Genomic DNA, 18,671 nt, shown 5'->3' on the forward strand with positions numbered 1-18,671 from the left:
GAAGGATATTTTGTCCATGTTTAATAAACTAGACTGAATAATGAGTAGATTTTATGATAATAATTCCTGTTTTCATAAATGTTTTCCATTCCAACAACAGATAAGATGTTTGGGTTGGAGGGTGATGTCTTGAATCTGTCCTGTAACTACTCCTCTGCTAGTACTCTCCAGTGGTATCAACAGTACCCTGGCACAATCATTTATTTAAGGAGTCCCAAACAAACAACAACATGTGGAAAAACACGCTAAAACGAAGTCGCCACACACAGGGAAGAAACGCAACACACGGAGGAGAAACTTAACTCCTAGACTAAAATAAATAAAAACGGTACCATTACCGTGAGCAAAGAAAACCCTGTGGTGCAATACACGCACCCCTAACAAAGTAACACAGAACAATCCCGCACAAAGACTAGCAGGCAGCGGGGTGTAAATGAACCCATCGAAATCAACTAAATGAACCCAGGTGTGATAAAATAGACAGACACAAACGAAAAGGAATTGGATTGGTGGCAGGTAGTAGGCCGGCGACGACGACCGCCGAGCACCGCCCGAACAGGGAGAGGAGCCACTTTCGGTGGAAGTCGTGACATAGGCTGGAAAGGAACAGTGAATTATTTGTTGAAACAAATGAACAAATGAAAAAGTGACAAACTCATTTGGTTATCTGAATATGTTGCAGATTTAGACTGTAAATTATACCTATAAAGATGAAAACAAAAATGCCTGTATATTAATGAATTGCCTTAAGTTGAATAGATGAATAATCTTACAGATATGCCCTTCAAGCAATGTTTCCTCTATGACATCACAGTAGACAGGTCAGGTCCTTCTGCCAACTCTGTTTATCTAAAATCAAGAAAAGAAATGGAGATAAACAAACAGTTGTATCTAATATCCAATAGAGGGAGACTAAGGTAATCACATTTCAGTGCAGCCCTACATTTTGAGGATGTGACAGTGGAATCAAGCAGCAACAAGAAGTCTGTTGTTACTTCTGCTCATCTGACAACTCTCTGTGTTTTGGGGTGGGGCTTCAAAGGTCTGAGAAGAGATGGTCCATTCAGAACTAGAAGGAGGAGGATGTTACTTTAGTATACACAAACCTTGCTGTGCTGTGTGTTATCATTTTAACTTCCAGTTTCAGCCACACTGTCAATCCCCACATTTATGTTGCTTTTAGTAGTTGCATGTAAGTAATCTATAATCTGTCAATTTTTATTGGTGTTATGTTGAATGTGAACTAAGTGTTGATGCGTTGAAAATAGATCTATAACAGAGTAACAATAGAATAATAACATATTTTGCATCTCTTGCAGGTGACAGTAATGGTCAGACCATTGAGCCAATCAGAGAGGAGGTGTATGCTCCAGCAAGTAGCAATATTACACTTTCATGCACCTACTCATCTGCAGTCTCTCTTCAATGCTATCTCCAGGACCCTGGATCACCTCCTCAGTATATGCTGCTTATCCTGCCTGTTGTTGGGTCTCCATCACGGGCTCCAGGTCTGGATCCTCGACTGTCAGTCAAACTAAATGATGAGAAGAACCGTGTGGATCTGGAAATCTCCTCTGCTAAAGAGAAAGACTCTGCTATGTACTACTGTGCACTGACGCCCACAGTGAAAGGAGACCTACAAACGCTGTACAAAAACCTAACCTGACACATTCTATACGTACATGACATGACCTACAGGAGATGGAATATCTGAAAGTTTTTCTTTTTGACATGAAACCTGGTGGGTGTGTTTAAAACCTACAATATGTGAAGAGGAGGAGCAACATTGTATATGCCTACTTATCATTTCAGAGTCATATCAGTGTTTTGACTTGGCTGTTTTCTAAATAACCAGTTTATGTCTGATCTGTAACATAGACCATGATGCTACTCTGTTATATTCTACTGATTTCAGCCCTTGTAGGTGATACTTTAGAGGATGATATTATTCCAACCAGTCCTGAGGAGTATTATTTAGAGGGTAGCAGAGTTAAGATCTCCTGTAACTATACAGTAAAGGCTAATAATCTCCAGTGGAACAGACAGTACCCTGGATCAGCACCCAAGTTCCTCCTCCTCCTCACAGACACTGCAACTCCACTTATAGTGGAAGCTACTCCTCCATACCCAAGAATGACTGCTAAACTGAACGATGAGAGAACCCGTGTGGATCTGGAGATTTCCTCTGCTGTTGTAACAGACTCTGCTCTGTACTACTGTGCCCTGGAGCCCACAGTGACAGGAAACCTGACAACACTGTTCAAAAACTGCTATCTATTCAAGAGGAGGAGCTAAGCTAAGCAGACCACAGGGGGATATCATTTAGTCTGTCACAGGGGAGTGGTACCTCCGTGTTACTAGGAGAGCTGCTGAACTTCCACCATCATGTTCCTCTATCTACTGTTATTCATTTCTGCACTTGTTGGTGAGTTTTCTCAACGTTCTCTATAGCCACTGTTGAAACAAGGTTGAAAATGAAAGAGTAACACTGATAGTGAGCTGCAGTTCGAAACGTTAGTAAATAATGATGGTGGAGAAGGATTTATTTGAATGTCTTAAACATGAACAGAGTCCAGTACTCAGATTCAATCTCTTTTTCAGGAGTCAGTTACCAGGAAGAAATTCAACCAATCGCAAAGATAATGCATGGTGATGAAGGAGGCTTTGTAACACTGTCTTGCAACTACTCTGGTTCACCATACAACCTCCAATGGTATCGTCAGTATTCCAGATCAGCTCCCAAATTCCTTCTCCTCACTACAGTCTCCTCAAACCCCTCTGTAGTGAACGCTACTCCTCCATACCCACGTCTGTCTATTAAACTGAATAAGGAGAGAACCCATGTGGATCTGGAGATCTCCTCTGCTGTTGTAACAGACTCTGCTCTGTACTACTGCGCCTTGCAGCCCACAGTGACAGGAAACCCAGAAACACTGTACAAAAACCTGACAGCTCACGATAAACTCTTCTTATGCTTATTTTAGGGAAAGGGTGGTGTTTACAACTGTCGGTTAAAAAAAAGTAATTATGTGCTCCTCAATTATTTTACTTTCTTCACTGACTAGTTAGTAAATTACTGTATTCCTATAATTATCTTTAACAACATTTTTTAGGATAATATATAGTTTATCTGTATTATTGGATTGTTGAGTAAACACCGAGATCTTTCCTCCTTTCAAATACATCTACCTTGTGATTTATCCATCACCTCATCACATTAGCAGGTGACAGATTTCAGCAGACTATCCAGCCAAACCAACATGAAGTGTATGGAGAGGAGGGTGGTAATGTTCAACTTTCCTGCATATTCATATTTGTCGGTGGCAGTTATCAGCAGACCATCCAGACAAACTAACATAAAGTTTATGAAGAGGAGGGTAGTTTTGCTTACCTGAAACTACTCCTCAGCATACAGTGAACTGTGGTATAAACAGTATCCAGGATCAGTTCCCCAAGTCCTCCTCTTCATCATCCATGCCTCTAGGACTGTAGTGAGAGCTAAACCTCCATACTCTCACCTCACTGTTAAACTGAACAAAGAGAAGACCTATACAGATCTGGAGATCTCCTCTGTTGAACTGCTCTATACTACTGTACTGTAGAGCCACAATGACAGGAAACTGAGAAACACTGTACAAAAACCATACAACACTCTGCACTGTACTGCTGTGCTGTGACGTCCACAGTGACACATAACTTATTGACTCAACAGTGAGGTGCATATTTTGGACTTACAAGCATCTGCTGTCTTCTGTTAGACCACAGTGCCATCAAGTGGATTCTCTAGTGAATAAATCTAATATATATGAAACATCTTTGTTTCTACACTGTCAGTAGGAGGAGCTAGAGTATACAACTCAGGATTAGATCATGAATCCTCAAGATAAACATGATGCTACCATGAAGAACATAGCCAGTTGATGCTGTGCTTTTCATCAGCAGTTGGTGCTTATTCAACACATCCTGCCATTGTACATTGCCATCTACAAGCTATTTTAAAATCGGACATAGCGAGTGCATATAGGAGTTCTGTATCTATAATTCTTAAAATAATTGTTATGTTTTTTGTGAACGTTTATCGTGAGTAATTTAGTAAATTCACCGGAAGTGTTCGGTGGGAATGCTAGTCACATGCTAGTCACCTGCTAATGTAAAAAGCTGTTTTTTGATATAAATATGAACTTGATTGAACAGACATGCATGTATTGTATAACATAATGTCCTAAGATTGTCATCTGATGAAGATCATCAAAGGTTAGTGCTGCATTTAGCTGTGGTTTGGGTTAATGTGACATTATATGCTAGCTTGAAAAATGGGTGTCTGATTATTTCTGGCTGGGTACTCTGCTGACATAATCTAATGTTTAGCTTTCGTTGTAAAGACTTTTTAAAATCGGACAGTGTGGTTAGATTAACGAGAGTCTTGTCTTTAAATTGTTGTAAAATAGTCATATGTTTGAGAAATTGAAGTAATAGCATTTCTAAGGTATTTGAATATCGCGCCACAGGATTACACTGGCTGTTGAGTAGGTGGGACGCAAGCGTAACAATTTGAATACAGTGACATTGCTTTTTTTCAATGAGTGATTACATTAAAAACGAAGTGGTATTTTACTGGAAAGTTTCAATTCTTTCTCTTGTCATACTTTATGTACATCTAATGCATGTATTTTTTCTCTTTAGGAATAAACATTAACAGAATGACAATACTTATGTTGTTGCAGCTGATAGTATGGAGCAGGAAACAATAACTCCAGTGAAGCCTGAAGTCAATGCTCTCCAAGGAACAGACATCACTCTCTCCTGCAACTACAAGGGCAATGTTAACTATCTTCAATGGTACCGTCAATACCCCGGATCCAGACCAGGATTTCTTCTTTTGATCCTACAAAGCAGCATGTACATACAGAATACATCAATTACGACTCCACGACACACTGGTTCACTGAATGAAGAGAAGACCCGTGTTGACTTGATGATCTCATGTTGAATTGGAAGACTCTTCTCTGTACCACTGCGCCTTGCAGCCCACAGTGACAGGAAACCCAGACACACTGTACAAAAACCTGTCAAGACCCTTGGGGGTGAACAGTGCATTGTGTTCTGATCAATCAGTTATTATTTAGAGTACATTAATACATATATTTTTTCCTGTATCTCAACATTAAAACACATTTAATATAAATATTATTCAGGAAATAATAATTAATATTTTCCTCATCTTCCTGTTCTGATATAACATGATCAAAGATACTAGTCTGAATAAATATAGAATGAAGAACGTTTGTGGTGTTGTTTTGCTTCCTTTTAGCAAAGCTTCCCAAAATGTTTCAATCGGTGACCCCATTCCAGCATTGTGGAACATCACGCCATGTTTATTCATGTGATTTTTGAGTGACAATTTTTACAATATCTATGGGCTAAAAAACATTTAAAAAAACTTTAGCTGACATGGGCTAGTTGATCTGTACATTGCTGACAAGTTATAAATAGCTCTCTAAGGTATGCAATAAATAACAAGACAAGAGGAACTGATGATGCACTACCTATTTTCGACATTGCACCTCGTCCATTCTACTATTACAACTATTACAACTTTCAAGAATAAGTTTAAAGCCGGACTGGCCGACCCCTCGCCCCACAGTTTGGGAACCACTGCCGTAGAGGATTAAGGGCAGTAATAGTCTTATTCTCCATTGGTTTTTGTGAAGAGCAGACATTTTGAGACAATATCAATAGAGGGCAGTCATGAGCTGAAATGTCTCTATTCAGAACGACAGCAAAACCATGAAGATGACATTTAGCAGCAATCCAACACAGAAAGACAGTTGAACTCAAATACCCAACCACCTTTAGTGTAGAGAGGTGGAGCTACAAAGTCAATGAGTGCTTTGACATTACAGTATGTAGTCTACAATATGTTTAAGGAGAGAATAGTGATACACTCTTACTTGACAGGGCATGAAGCCAGTCATTCAGGCCCCATGAAGATGTTTTATACAATTCTGCTTTTTTCAATGTCATTGGTAAGTGCAAAGGTTTTGCACTGGAGTTTTGGATTGCACACGTATGTCTATATTGCATTTACGGTGCATGAATTGCAATATGATTCATTCAAAACATGTCTAAGATGATTTATTTCAGGTAGCAGTAATGAGGAGGAAATAATATCAGCCACAACTGAAGAGTGTGTTTTTGAGGGTGATGGTATTACTTTATCCTGCAACTACACTGGCTCCTACACTACTGATACTTTACTGTGGTACAAACAATACCCCAGATCAAAACCAGAATTCCTGCTTTTACTCACTGAAGGAGGGTTAAAGACACATAATGAATCGACCCATCCTCGACTGTCTGTTAATCAAAATGAAGATAAGACCCATGGGGATCTGGAGATCACCTCCACTGAAGTGACTGACTCTGCTCTGTACTACTGTGCTCTGAGGCCCATAGTGACAGGAAACCACTAAACAATGTACAAGAACCTGACAACATACAGTATACTGTAGAAAGAAAGCCATAACATAAAACATTTCATGTTGGTGTCAAGAGGAGGGGCTGTATAATCAAAGATCCACATGTAGTTTATGGGATGTTATTGTTCAGGAAGTAGCTAGTGAGTCAGGTCACTCAGTGCTGTCTATCGGTTTCTCAAAGGTCTAGCAATATGTTTTTCTTCTCATTTGTTCTCTTTTCAGCTTTTTTAGGTGAGTTATTATATGAATTTAAATCTTTTAATTTAATCTTACAGTGAACGAACAGCACAAAAACATGGTAATTCCACATTCATAATTTTTAAATGTCAGTTACAACTGCACAGTTGTACAGTTACAGATGTTATTTGACCAAATCTTTTTGCAGAAAACAGTTTTGTGGATAAAATAAACCCTTCGGTCCAGAAGAGCTTGTTCAGGAGGGAAGGAATGTCCATCTCTACTGCAAATATGATGGCATTGTCTACAATCTACAATGGTACCGCCAATATCCCAGATCCCAACCAGAATTCCTCTTGTACATCACACCAAAGGGGTCTCGTCTGACAGTTTCCATTGGCAAAGTGGACAAACGTGTGGATCTCTTCTGCTGATGTGACAGACTCTGCTCTTTACTACTGTGCCATGAAGACCACAGTGACAGGAAACGGTGACACTGTACAATAACCTGTCAAGAACCATTGGAGGAAACAGACATCCTGTATGACACACTTAAGTAACATACCTATTGTATGTTAAGTTATGTGACAGATCTTCTGTGTCTGTGCTCCTCCTATAGACTGCCTTCCACAGTCATGAAGTCCAGTGACAAGGTTTTCTATGTATAATAATGATACAATAGTTCCATCCAGTGTTCAACATTCTGCTCAACAAGGTGAAACCTTGACATTGCTTGTATTTTCAAGGCTAAGTTACTAGTGAGAGTCAATAGGTGTCAGTGGAGTCTCATAGTTTGCTTCTATTCTTTTAACCTCTTCGCTATAGGGGGCAGTATTTTGACGGCCGGATGAAAAACGTACCCAAATTAAACGGCCTACTTCTCGGGCCCAGAGTCAAATATTTGCATATTATTAGTAGATTTGGATAGAAAACACTCTGTTTGAATGGTGTCTGTGAGTATAACAGAATTCATATGGCAGGCAAAAACCTGAGAAAAAGTCAACCAGGAAGTGTAGGATCTGAGAAATGTAGTTCTTCTTTCTAGTCCCTTTCGAAACTACAGTATCTGTGCTGTTATGTTGCACTTTCTAAGGCTTCCATTGGCTGTCTAAAGCCTTCAGAAAGTGGATTGAGCCTTCTCCTGTCTCTGGGCAGAGTATAGGAGCTCAGTAACTGAGTGGTCTGCCTGAGGACAAAGAGATTGGAAATGCGCGTTCCCGCGAGCACGCTGTTTTTTCTTTTCCTCCTTGAATGAATACACTATTGTCCGGTTGGAATATTATCGCAATTTTACGTTCAAAATAGCATAAAATGGATTTTAAACAGCGTTTGACATGCTTGTAAGTACGTTAATGGAACATTTTGACTTTCTGTGTCTCGAATTGCGCCCTTTTTGATAGTGACCTGAACGCACAAACAAAACGGAGGTATTTGGACATAACTATGGATTATTTCGAACAAAAACAAACATTTTTGTGGAAGTAGCAGTCCTGGGAGTGCATTCTGACGAAGATCAGCAAAGGTAATACAATATTTCTAATACCGCGATGGCGAGCTATGTACTCAGAAAATTTAAAAATGTGCTTTCTCCGAAAGCTATTTTAAAATCTGATACAGCGGTTGCATAAAGGAGTAGTCTATCTATAATTCTTAAAATAATTTATGTATTTTGTCAACGTTTATGATGAGTATTTTTTCAAATTCACCAGAAGTTTTTGGTGGGAAATACATTTTCTGAACATCAAGCGCCAATGTAAAATACTGTTTTTGGATATAAATATGAACTTTATCGAATAAAACATACATGTATTGTGTAACATAATGTCCTAGGAGTGTCATCTGATGAAGATCGTCAAAAGTTAGTGCATAATTTAGCTGTGTTTTCAGTTTCTGTGACATATACCCTTGCTTGGAAAATGGCTGTGTGATTATTTGTGTCTATGTACTCTCCTAACATAATCTAATGTTTTGCTTTCGCTGTAAAGCCTTTTTGAAATCGGACAATGTGGTTAGATTAACGAGTGTCTTATCTTTAAAATGGTGTAAATAGTTGATTGTTTGAGAAAATTGAATTGTAGTATTTTAGTTGTTTTTGTATTTCGCGCCATGCGATCCCATTGGCTGTTGGCTAGGTGTCCCGCTGGCGGAACGTGGTTCCGCTAGCGGAACGCCTAGATGTAAGAAGTTAACTCTCCATTGTGTTCGTTAGAATCTACCCTTTCCACAGTGGGGTCACATTAGTGGTACGCTACAAACAGAAGTTGGCACATCGACAGTGAGTCTCATCTTTCCATAGAGTGATCACATACATTTTTTTGGCCAAACCGTTCTGACGCTACAGACATATTTGTGAGAAGATCGATTTTCAGGACGTCTCATGGTCTGACGAACACCGCTGCAGCTCAGCCACCTTCCACCGCAGATGCAGAAGACTGCCATAGGCTGATGTGGTGGATTGAGACGCATCCCATGAAAAAAAATGATATCTCTATCTTAAATATTTGAAATATATATATATTCTGAGCTTTCTTATATTTCATAGTTAAAGGACAGACACTTATTTTTTGCCATTTATGAATGTGTTTTTAAATCCGTTTCTATGGGATTTTGGTAGTATAGGGCAAATTCAATATTTTATCAAATCATCTTGTTATATATTTTTTATACCTAAAGGTGTTCTAAAACTCCAAATAGCTTAATGATCCATTCAGTATGTCCTGAGAAGAGATCGTTATGCAGAAGGGAGCAATAGTGATGAGTTTAAGAAGAGGTTTGATTCCAGGCTGAATTTCACATCTAGCTCTGTCCCCTTGATGATCCAGAGGTTGCAGTTGTCTGACTCTGCTGTGTACTACTGTGCTCTGAGGTCCACTGTGACAACAGGATATACAGCCCCTCTACAAAAACGAGTGTATCCTTGGCAAAAGTGTAGAAAAAATCTAAGCCTTACGTCTGTGGTGGGTGTGACGTTAGCAGGACTGTACACCTCACACAGTGACACACAGAATAGCATTTCAGAGGAGAGTGACTGCATGCAAACTCAGCCTGAAGATGGAGAAATCAATCAGTGTATTGATCATTCTGATTATGACTACAGGTAAACAATACCTAAACATTTGATCTCCTTGCATCCTTATAATCAGATTATTACATTATGGTATTTGTAATAAAACATATTTTGTTGAAGTAAAGTAATTTAAATGTGAATAACTTACTTGATTTCTAAAAAGTCTTTAAAAATAAGCATGAGTCATCAATTACTTTCATTATATGTTTTCCTCTGCAGGAATGGTATCTGGAGATAGTGTGACTCCTGACAAGGAGAAGTACACCCCCACTGAGGGATCATCAGTGACTCTGAGCTGTAAATATGAAACAAGCAGCGATTATGTTTCCCTTTACTGGTACAGGCATTATCCTAACCAGGCTCCTCAGTTTCTACTGTATAAAAGTGCCAGATCAAGGAGCAGTGAACACATCCCTGATAAGAGATATACATCCACAACATCCCGAACATCAACTGAACTGGTTATAACAAGACTAACCCTGGCAGACACAGCTCTCTACTACTGTGCTCTTGACACAGTGATACAAAGTGTATAATACACCATACAAAAACCTGCAGACCAAAATGCTTTGATGAAGTGGAAATCATAATTAAACATTAACCACATTTGATGTCATGATGGCAGAAGTTGAGATCAGAGAACTGTGGTCACACCTGTGCTGTGTGCCATCACCAGGTGGTCTAGTGTTTCTCTGTCTTCATATTCAATGTACTGTGAGAAATATGTATTATTTACTCTACAATCAGTAATGCTCAATTTCACTTACCGTAGGCATTTTTTTTATATTGGTTGGATAATCACTTGGGAATATGACAAAGTGCAAAAATATTATTATTTATTGTTGGCCCTATTCACAATTCACACAGCTTGGTGGTGTAGTATGAAAGTCAACCTGAAGGGGGCAACCTAACAAAGCACACACACCCCTGAATCAGAGGATGCCATACAGACAGACACCTCCCCATGGTCTACTACTGCATGTAATACAGAACAACATGAAGCATCAACAGTAGGACAGAGGGTGTCAGAGCTCTGTGATAGATAGATCAGCATTGTTCTGATCCTAACCTTTTCCACTTCGAACTGACTGACTAGTCATAAGAAATTGGCTGATCCTGCATGTTCTGGCTGCATGCTGCTTTGGTATAACATCACTCTGTTCATCTGTCTCTTCCTGTGCATTTGATCATTTAATTTATATACATTATTATTATATGTTGTGAAGATATATTTATCTTTCTTTTCAGTGTGCAGAGCAGAAGAGAATGTAACACAGCCAACAGAAGATATAATGGTCATAGAAGGACAAATAACAACACTCACTTGTCCATTTGTCAGAATTAATGAATCACCAAATCTCTTCTGGTACAAACAACTAGCAAATATCACCTCCATGTTTATGCTGAGAAAGGATGTTCACCTGCAGACTCTGCTACTGAGTTCAAGGAGAGATTTGATGCCCTTCTGAATGTCACAGCAAAATCAGTCCCCTTAAAGATCCAGAGGTTACAGCTGTCTGGATTTTAGAGTAAATACGAAGATTTTCCTCATTTCAATTACATCAATCTGGTAATTGATCTGTCACCTATTCATATTTGTCAGTGGCAGTTCTCAGCAGACCATCCAGACAAACTAACAAAGTTTATGAAGAGGAGGGTAGTTTTGCTTACCTGAAACTACTCCTCAGCATACAGTGTACTGTGGTATAAACAGTATCCACTATCAGCTCCCCAATTCCTCCTCTTCATCTTCCATGCCTCTAGGACTGTAGTGAGAGATAAACCCCCATACTCTCACCTCACTGTTAAACTGAACAAAGATCTGGAGATCTCCTCTGCTGAAGTGAGAGACTTTGCTCTGTAGGACTGTTCTGTAGAGCCCACATTGACATGAAACAGAGAAACTGTCACGTTCTGACCGTAGTATGAGGTCATTTTTCCATAGTAGATTGGTCAGGGCGTGACAGCCTGGGTGTTTTTGTCTATATATTTGGGGTTTTCTGTTTTCTATGTGGGTTGTCTAGATTGTCGTTCTATGTTGTATTTTCTATGTTGGTGCCGGGTATGGTTTCCAATCAGAGGCAGGAGTTTTTTGTTGTCTCTGATTGGAAGACATACTTAGGCAGCCTGTTTTTCATGGGGTTTTGTGGGTGGTTGTTTTCCGTTTCGTTGTTTGTACCTGACGGGACTGTTGTTGGTCGTTTTGTTACTTTGCTAAGTGTTTTCATTAAAAGTAATATGAGCACTTCAGACGCCGCATTTTGGTCTCCTTTAGACGACCCTTATTACAGAAACACTGTACAAAAACCATACAACACTCTGCACTGTACTGCTGTGACCTCCACAGTGCTGCAAAACATACTGACTCAGTAGTGCGCTGAATTTCATGGACTTACAAGCATCTGCTGTCTTCTGTTAGACCACAGTGCCATCAAGTGGATTCTCTAGTGAATAAATCAAATGTATATGAAACATCTTTGTTTCTACACTGTCAGTAGGAGGAGCTAAAGTATAAAACTCAGGATTAGATCATGAATCCTCAAGATAAACATGATACTACCATGAAGAACATGGCCAGTTGATGCTGTGCTTTTCATCAGCAGCTGGTGCTTATTCTACACATCCTGCCATCTACAACGTTGTTCTGTTCACTACTACTCTTCTTTGACTTGATAGGTAAGTAATTACATTTTCATTGAAACTGAGTGTTATTATGTTGAGAATTATTTATTTTTCAAATCGAAGATCATGAAGGTAAGGCATGGCATGAGGATACATGTTTTTTTACTTTGAATACTTTTTATCTTTACACTGCATTTGAAATGAATTCATTCTCCCATGTGGGTTTAAAGGAATATATATAATATTATGTTTTTACAGGTGTCAGTTCTGAACAGGTATTATCACCCTACACTGATGTAGAAGTGGCTTCAGAAAGGGACAGAGTTACTCTCTCTTGCAACTACACCTCCACTGGTAGCATTCTATGGTATCGACAATATCCTAAATCAGCACCTCAGTTACTGGTTATGGAGTATGCGGATATTACACCAGGGTTCACTCTAAATCATGACAAAAATTCAAAACGTACAGATCTGAAGATCTCCTCTGCTGAAGTGACAGACTCTGCTCTGTACTACTGTGCTCTGAGGCCCACAGTGACAGGAAACCCAGAAACACTGTACAAAAACCTAACATCGCCTGAGAGAGTATTTCTACTCTGTAGTTCCAGGTTTTATTTGACAATACTGCCATCAAGTGGAGTCAACATGCACCCATTATATTATGTCAAGAGGGGGAGAATAGTGTTACACATAACATGTAATGAGTGGAACTGATTCACCCAGAGAGTGAATGTTTCAATAGAAGATCATTTTACAGAGAAGTCTTTGTCTAACACCCAGTCGCTATGATGCTGCTCTAATCAGTCCTGTTTATGTGCACTTGTAGGTAAGAATTCACTTTCCATTAACTGACTGTGTACTGACAGAATGTACACTGTTCAGTACTCATTACAATATGATATTATCAATATCAAGTGGTACTATGCTTTGAAACACCAAGTGTGGATATACTGTACACTGTCAACATTGACTCAGTAATACATGTTTTTCTTATTTAAAGGTACAAGTGTTGAAGACATAATTACTCCAGACAGAGATGTGGTGGATGTTATGGAGGGTAGTAGTGTTAAACTCTCCTGTAGATACAACAGCTCATTAACTAACAGTCTGTTATGGTACCTCCAGCACCCTGGATCCTCTCCACAGTTCCTCATAGTGGACTACTCTGGGATCATAACCAACACTGATAGTACAAAATGGACCCTCATACATGAAAAAGAGGATAACCGTGTGAATCTGGAGATCTCCTCTGCTGAAGTGACAGACTCTGCTCTGTACTACTGTACCCTGCAGCCCACAGTGACAGGAAACTCAGAGACACTACAAAGACCTAGAACATCTGATTACGGGGAGAAAGTTATCAACAGGCAGGTTAATGAATATGTCCTAAACACTAAACACCTCTATTCTAGTCATATCCCTAATCCTAACTTCATGTCCAGATCAACTATAAATGTTTTACTATTTTCTTCATAATTACATATAATATGAATGAAGTACAACTGTATCAAATACCCTATTTTCATACTCCTAATTAACCTTACAACACTGAAGACTCTAGTCACTTCCATGCCAGTCAGAAGATCTGCAGTATTTTATTTCTGAACACTCAAAAGCAGCTTTATAAAAAGAAGAGTAGAAGATAACAGACATTAAGTCAAAAATATTCCCAAACCTCCTTTCAAAAAATAATAAGTAACAGAAAGTACAAGAAATGTATGTACAAAAATAACAGAGTTAAATTAAATAAAAAACAAAAAACAACAATTGATTTCTATTGTTTATTTTGTGTTTTATGTTACGTTGTATGCTTCTTTTTGTAATTTTATTTCATTTGAGACTTCTTGTATTGTTGTATTTTATGTTTGACATTCAATAGAACTTGTTTTTTGTACTTGTTGTTTTTTAAATAAAAAAAATAAAAGTAATGAAATTACAAAGGTAAATAAAATACAAAAAACAGCACAATTGCACTGTATTCATTTCAAACTTTTATCTTCATAATTGCAGTAGCGTTGTTAAAAATAAATGAATGCATCAATACTAATATTAAACAAGGATTGCATGGCATACACAGAAACAGATTTGGATGTTCAACAGCCCCTGTCTTTGGTGGTAGGTGGAGCTACAACATTTTCTCCAATCAGCAAGACTGAACAATTATTGCAGAGAGAGATATTCAACTCTGCCTCTTTTGTGTCATAGATACAGTATTTGAAAGACTATCAGCTATGTTGCTGCTTTCATCATTTCTCATCCTCCTAGTCCTTGTTGGTGAGTGCTGTATTCAATTTGACAGTTTTAATTTAAAACCCAGAATGTATTTCAAAGTTGTCAAAAATACAATTATACCGCAGATTTGAGTATCACTAAATTGTATTATGGTAATGAGAAGGGGAAAGGCATCATCAACAGACCAAAAGTTAAAAACAGCAGCATGTTTTTCCTTTCTTGACAAGTACTAGTTTTGAAGATGACAAACCCACTAGGCCCATGGTGGGTGGTGTGGAGGGTGATACCATCACACTGTCCTGTAGCTACACTGGCTCTGTAAACAATCTACAGTGGTATCATTAGTATCCCAGGTCTAAACCAGCGTTCCTGATTCTCTGCACGAAATCAGGATATGTCCAGAAACTTGTCCCTCCTCGCCTTCCAGCTCAGGTTCATACAGACCGTGTGAAAAAACAAACAACGACTACAGCAAAAACTAGACATTTTCAGATAGAAATTAAGTCTAAAATAAACTGAGGAGGCCAATAGGAACTAAAACCCTTAAGCACAAACCACAGAAGAGGAGTTACATATCCAGTTATCAGAGGAGGGGCCTCATAGTCAAACACTGGTATAGGCTGGGTAAACCTGCAACCATGAGGATGTCTCTGTAGAGGAACTACTCAGCTCTCTCATTGTCTTATCTCTCAGTTGGTTTATCTAGTCTGTGTCAGGATGTCACTCATATTACTGTTTCTTCTCTCTGTCATACTTTATGGGCACCTAACCCATGTATTGTTTATCATTTGGAATAAACATGAACACAATGACAATTCTTACGTTGTTGCAGGTGATAGTTTGGAGCAGGAAACAATAACTCCATTGAAGCCTGAAGTCAATGCTCTCCAAGGAACAGACATCACTCTCTCCTGCAACTACAAGGGCAATGTTAATAATCTATAATGGTACCGTCAATACCCCGGATCCAGACCAGAATATCTACTTTTGATCCAACAAAGTGGCATGTATATACAGAATACATCAATTACGATTCCACGACACACTGGTAGACTGAAAGAAGGGAAGACCCGTGTTGACTTGATCTCCTCTGTTGAATTGGAAGACTGCTCTGTACCACTGCGGGAAACCCAGACACTCTGTACAAAAACCTGACAAGACCCTTGGGGGTGAACAGTGCATTGTGTTCTGATCAATCAGTTATTATTTAGAGCACATTAATACGTACATTTTTTCCTGAATATCCACATTAATTGAAAAAGAAGCAAGAAAACACATTTAATATCAATATTATTGAGGAAATAAGACGTTATATAGTCTGCATCTTCCTGTTCTGATATAACATGATCAAAGATACTAGTCTGAATAAATACAGAATGAAGAACATTTGTGGTGTTGTTTTGCTTCCTTTTAGCAGGGGTTCCCAATCGTTTTCACTCGGTGGCCCCATTCCAGCATCGTGGAACATCACGCAATGTTTATTCATGTGATATTTGAGTGACAATATCTATGGGCTAAAAAAACATCATAAAAAAACTTGATCTGTACGTTGCTGACAAGTTATAAATAGCTCTCTAAGGTATGCAATAAATACCATGACAAGAGGAACTGATTATGCACTACCCAATTTAGAAATTGTGCCTCGTGATTTCTACTATTACAACTTTCAAGAATAAGTTTCAAGCCGCACTGGCTGACCCCTCGCCCCACAGTTTGGGAACCACTGTTTGGAGGATTACGAGCAGTAATTGTCTTATTCTTCTTATTTTGGTGAACAGCATACATTTTTAGACAATATCAATAGAGGGCAGTCATGAGCTGAAATATCACTACTCAGAACTACAGCGAAATCATGAGGCTGACATTGAGCAGCAATCCAACACAGAAAGACAGTTGAACTGAAATACCCAACCACCTTTAGTGTAGAGAGGTGGAGCTACAAAGTCAATGAGTGCTTTAACATTACAGTATGTAGTCAACAATATGTTTAAGGAGAGGATACACTCTTACTTGACAACGCATGAAGCCAGTCACTCAGACACCATGAAGATGTTTTATGCAATTCTACTTCTTTCAATGTTCTTTGGTAAGTGCATTTTGAAGGATGGTTAAAGACACATAATGAATTGACCCACACTCGAATGTCTGTTAAACTAAATGAAGATAAGACCGATGTGGATCTGGAGATCACCTCTGCTGAGGTGACAGACTCTGCTCTGTACTACTGTGCCATGAAGACCACAGTGACAGGAAACTCTGACACTGTACAAAAACCTGTCAAGAACCATGGGAGGAAACAGACATCCTGTATGACATCCTTAAGTAGCATACCTACTGTATGTTAACCTCTTATGGCTAGGGGGCAGTATTTTCACGGCTGGATAAAAAACGTACCCGATTTAATCTGATTATTAGTCCTGCCCAGAAACTAGAATATGCATATAATTATTAGCTTTGGAGAGAAAACACTCCAAAGTTTCTAAAACTGTTTGAATGGTGTCTGTGAGTATAACAGAACTCCTATGGCAGGCAAAAACCTGAGAAGGTTCTGTTCAGGAAGTACCCTGTCTGACCATTTATTTGCTTTCTTTGACATCTCTTCCAAAAACTAAGGATCTCTGCTGTTACGTGACAATACCCACGTCTCCAATGGGCTCTCAGAGCCCGGGAAAAACAGGAACGACGTAATTCAAAGCCCTGGCTGAAACAAAGGAGAGCAAAAGCTAAGTGGTCAATCAGTGGAGTAAGCCTTACGCTCGCGACCTGCCCCGCCCCCGGCTTTCGGTTTTTTCCTCAGTTTACAGACAGGCAGATTCCCGGTCGGAATATTATCGCTTTTCTACGAGATAAATTGGTTTTAAACAGCGGTTGACATGCTTCGAAGTACGGTAATGTAATATTTAGAATTTTTTGGTCACTTTCTGCGCCATGCTCGTGACCGTGATATACCATAGGGATAGTGTCTAGAACGCACGAACAAAACGTCGTTGTTGGAACATAACGATGGATTATTTGGGACCAAACCAACATTTGTTATTGAAGTAGAAGTCCTGGGAGCGCATTCTGACGAAGAACAGGAAAGGTAATAACATTTTTCTTATAGGAAATGTGATTTTGGTGAAGGCTAAACTGGTTGGGTGTCTAAATAGCTAGCCCTGTGATGCCGGGCTATGTACTTAGAATATTGCAAAATGTGCTTCATCCGAAAAGCTATTTTAAAATCGGACATATCAAGTGCATAGAGGAGTTCTGTATCTATAATTCTTAAAATAATTGTTATGCTTTTTGTGAACGTTTATCGTGAGTAATTTAGTAAATTCACCGGAAGTGTTCGGTGGGAATGCTAGTTCTGAACGTCACATGCTAATGTAAAAAGCTGGTTTTTGATATAAATATGAACTTGATTGAACAGACATGCATGTATTGTATAACATAATGTCCTAGGTGTGTCATCTGATGAAGATCATAAAAGGTTAGTGCTGCATTTAGCTGTGGTTTTGTTTTTGTGACATTATATGCTAGCTTGAAAAATGGGTGTCTGATTATTTCTGGCTGGGTACTCTGCTGACATAATCTAATGTTTTGCTTTCGCTGTAAAGCCTTTTTGAAATCAGACAGTGTGGTTAGATTAACGAGAGTCTTGTCTTTCAATAGCTGTAAAATAGTAATATGTTTGAAAAGTGGAAGTTTTCGGATTTTAGAGGAGTTTGTATTTCGCGCCCCGCCCATCATTGGATATTGGAGCAGACGTTCCGCTAGCGGAACATCTAGATGTAAGAGGTTTTAAGCTATGTGACATATCTTCTTTGTCTGTCCTCCTCCTATAGACTTCCCTCCACAGTTATGACATCCAGGGACAAGGTTTTTAAAAGTATAATAATGATACAATAGTTTCATCTAGTGTTCAACATTCTGCCCAACAAGGTGAAACCTTGAGATTGCTGGTATTTTCAAGGGCAAGTTACTAGTGAGAGTCAATAGGTGTCCTTGGAGTCTCATAGTTTGCTTCTGTTCCTTTAAGCGAGAGATACACATGTTTACATGGGCTGCATCTCAATCCACCGCATCAGCCTATGGCGGTCTTCTGCCTCT

General features: G+C 39.0%; 2 long non-coding RNA genes and 1 gene segment (V, D, J or C); 2 read left to right on the forward strand and 1 right to left on the reverse strand.

Annotated features, from left to right (window-relative positions):
• Window positions 1–556: 556 nt before the first annotated feature.
• Window positions 557–1,684, reverse strand: LOC115156962 (uncharacterized). Of its 2 annotated transcripts, XR_003868351.1 has the most exons (4): window positions 1,402–1,469; window positions 944–1,069; window positions 774–849; window positions 557–596 (listed from the first exon to the last, which is right to left on the reverse strand). It is a non-coding gene; the product is annotated as an uncharacterized LOC115156962 (long non-coding RNA). The 2 variants fall into 2 exon arrangements; XR_003868350.1 differs by having other exon boundaries at window positions 944–1,684.
• Window positions 1,685–9,743: 8,059 nt separating this feature from the next.
• Window positions 9,744–13,771, forward strand: LOC115157734 (T cell receptor alpha variable 9-1-like). The segment is given in 5 exon segments: window positions 9,744–9,753; window positions 9,943–10,060; window positions 11,488–11,566; window positions 13,473–13,646; window positions 13,760–13,771. Coding segments are annotated over 5 exon segments (393 nt in total).
• Window positions 13,772–14,014: 243 nt separating this feature from the next.
• LOC115156968 (uncharacterized) lies at window positions 14,015–15,965 on the forward strand. The gene is made up of 2 exons (XR_003868357.1): window positions 14,015–14,621; window positions 15,412–15,965. It is a non-coding gene; the product is annotated as an uncharacterized LOC115156968 (long non-coding RNA).
• The last annotated feature ends 2,706 nt before the right edge of the window (window positions 15,966–18,671 follow it).

The sequence above is a fragment of the Salmo trutta genome, chromosome 21 (genome assembly GCF_901001165.1).
Source record: "Salmo trutta chromosome 21, fSalTru1.1, whole genome shotgun sequence".
Classification (NCBI taxonomy): domain Eukaryota; kingdom Metazoa; phylum Chordata; class Actinopteri; order Salmoniformes; family Salmonidae; genus Salmo; species Salmo trutta.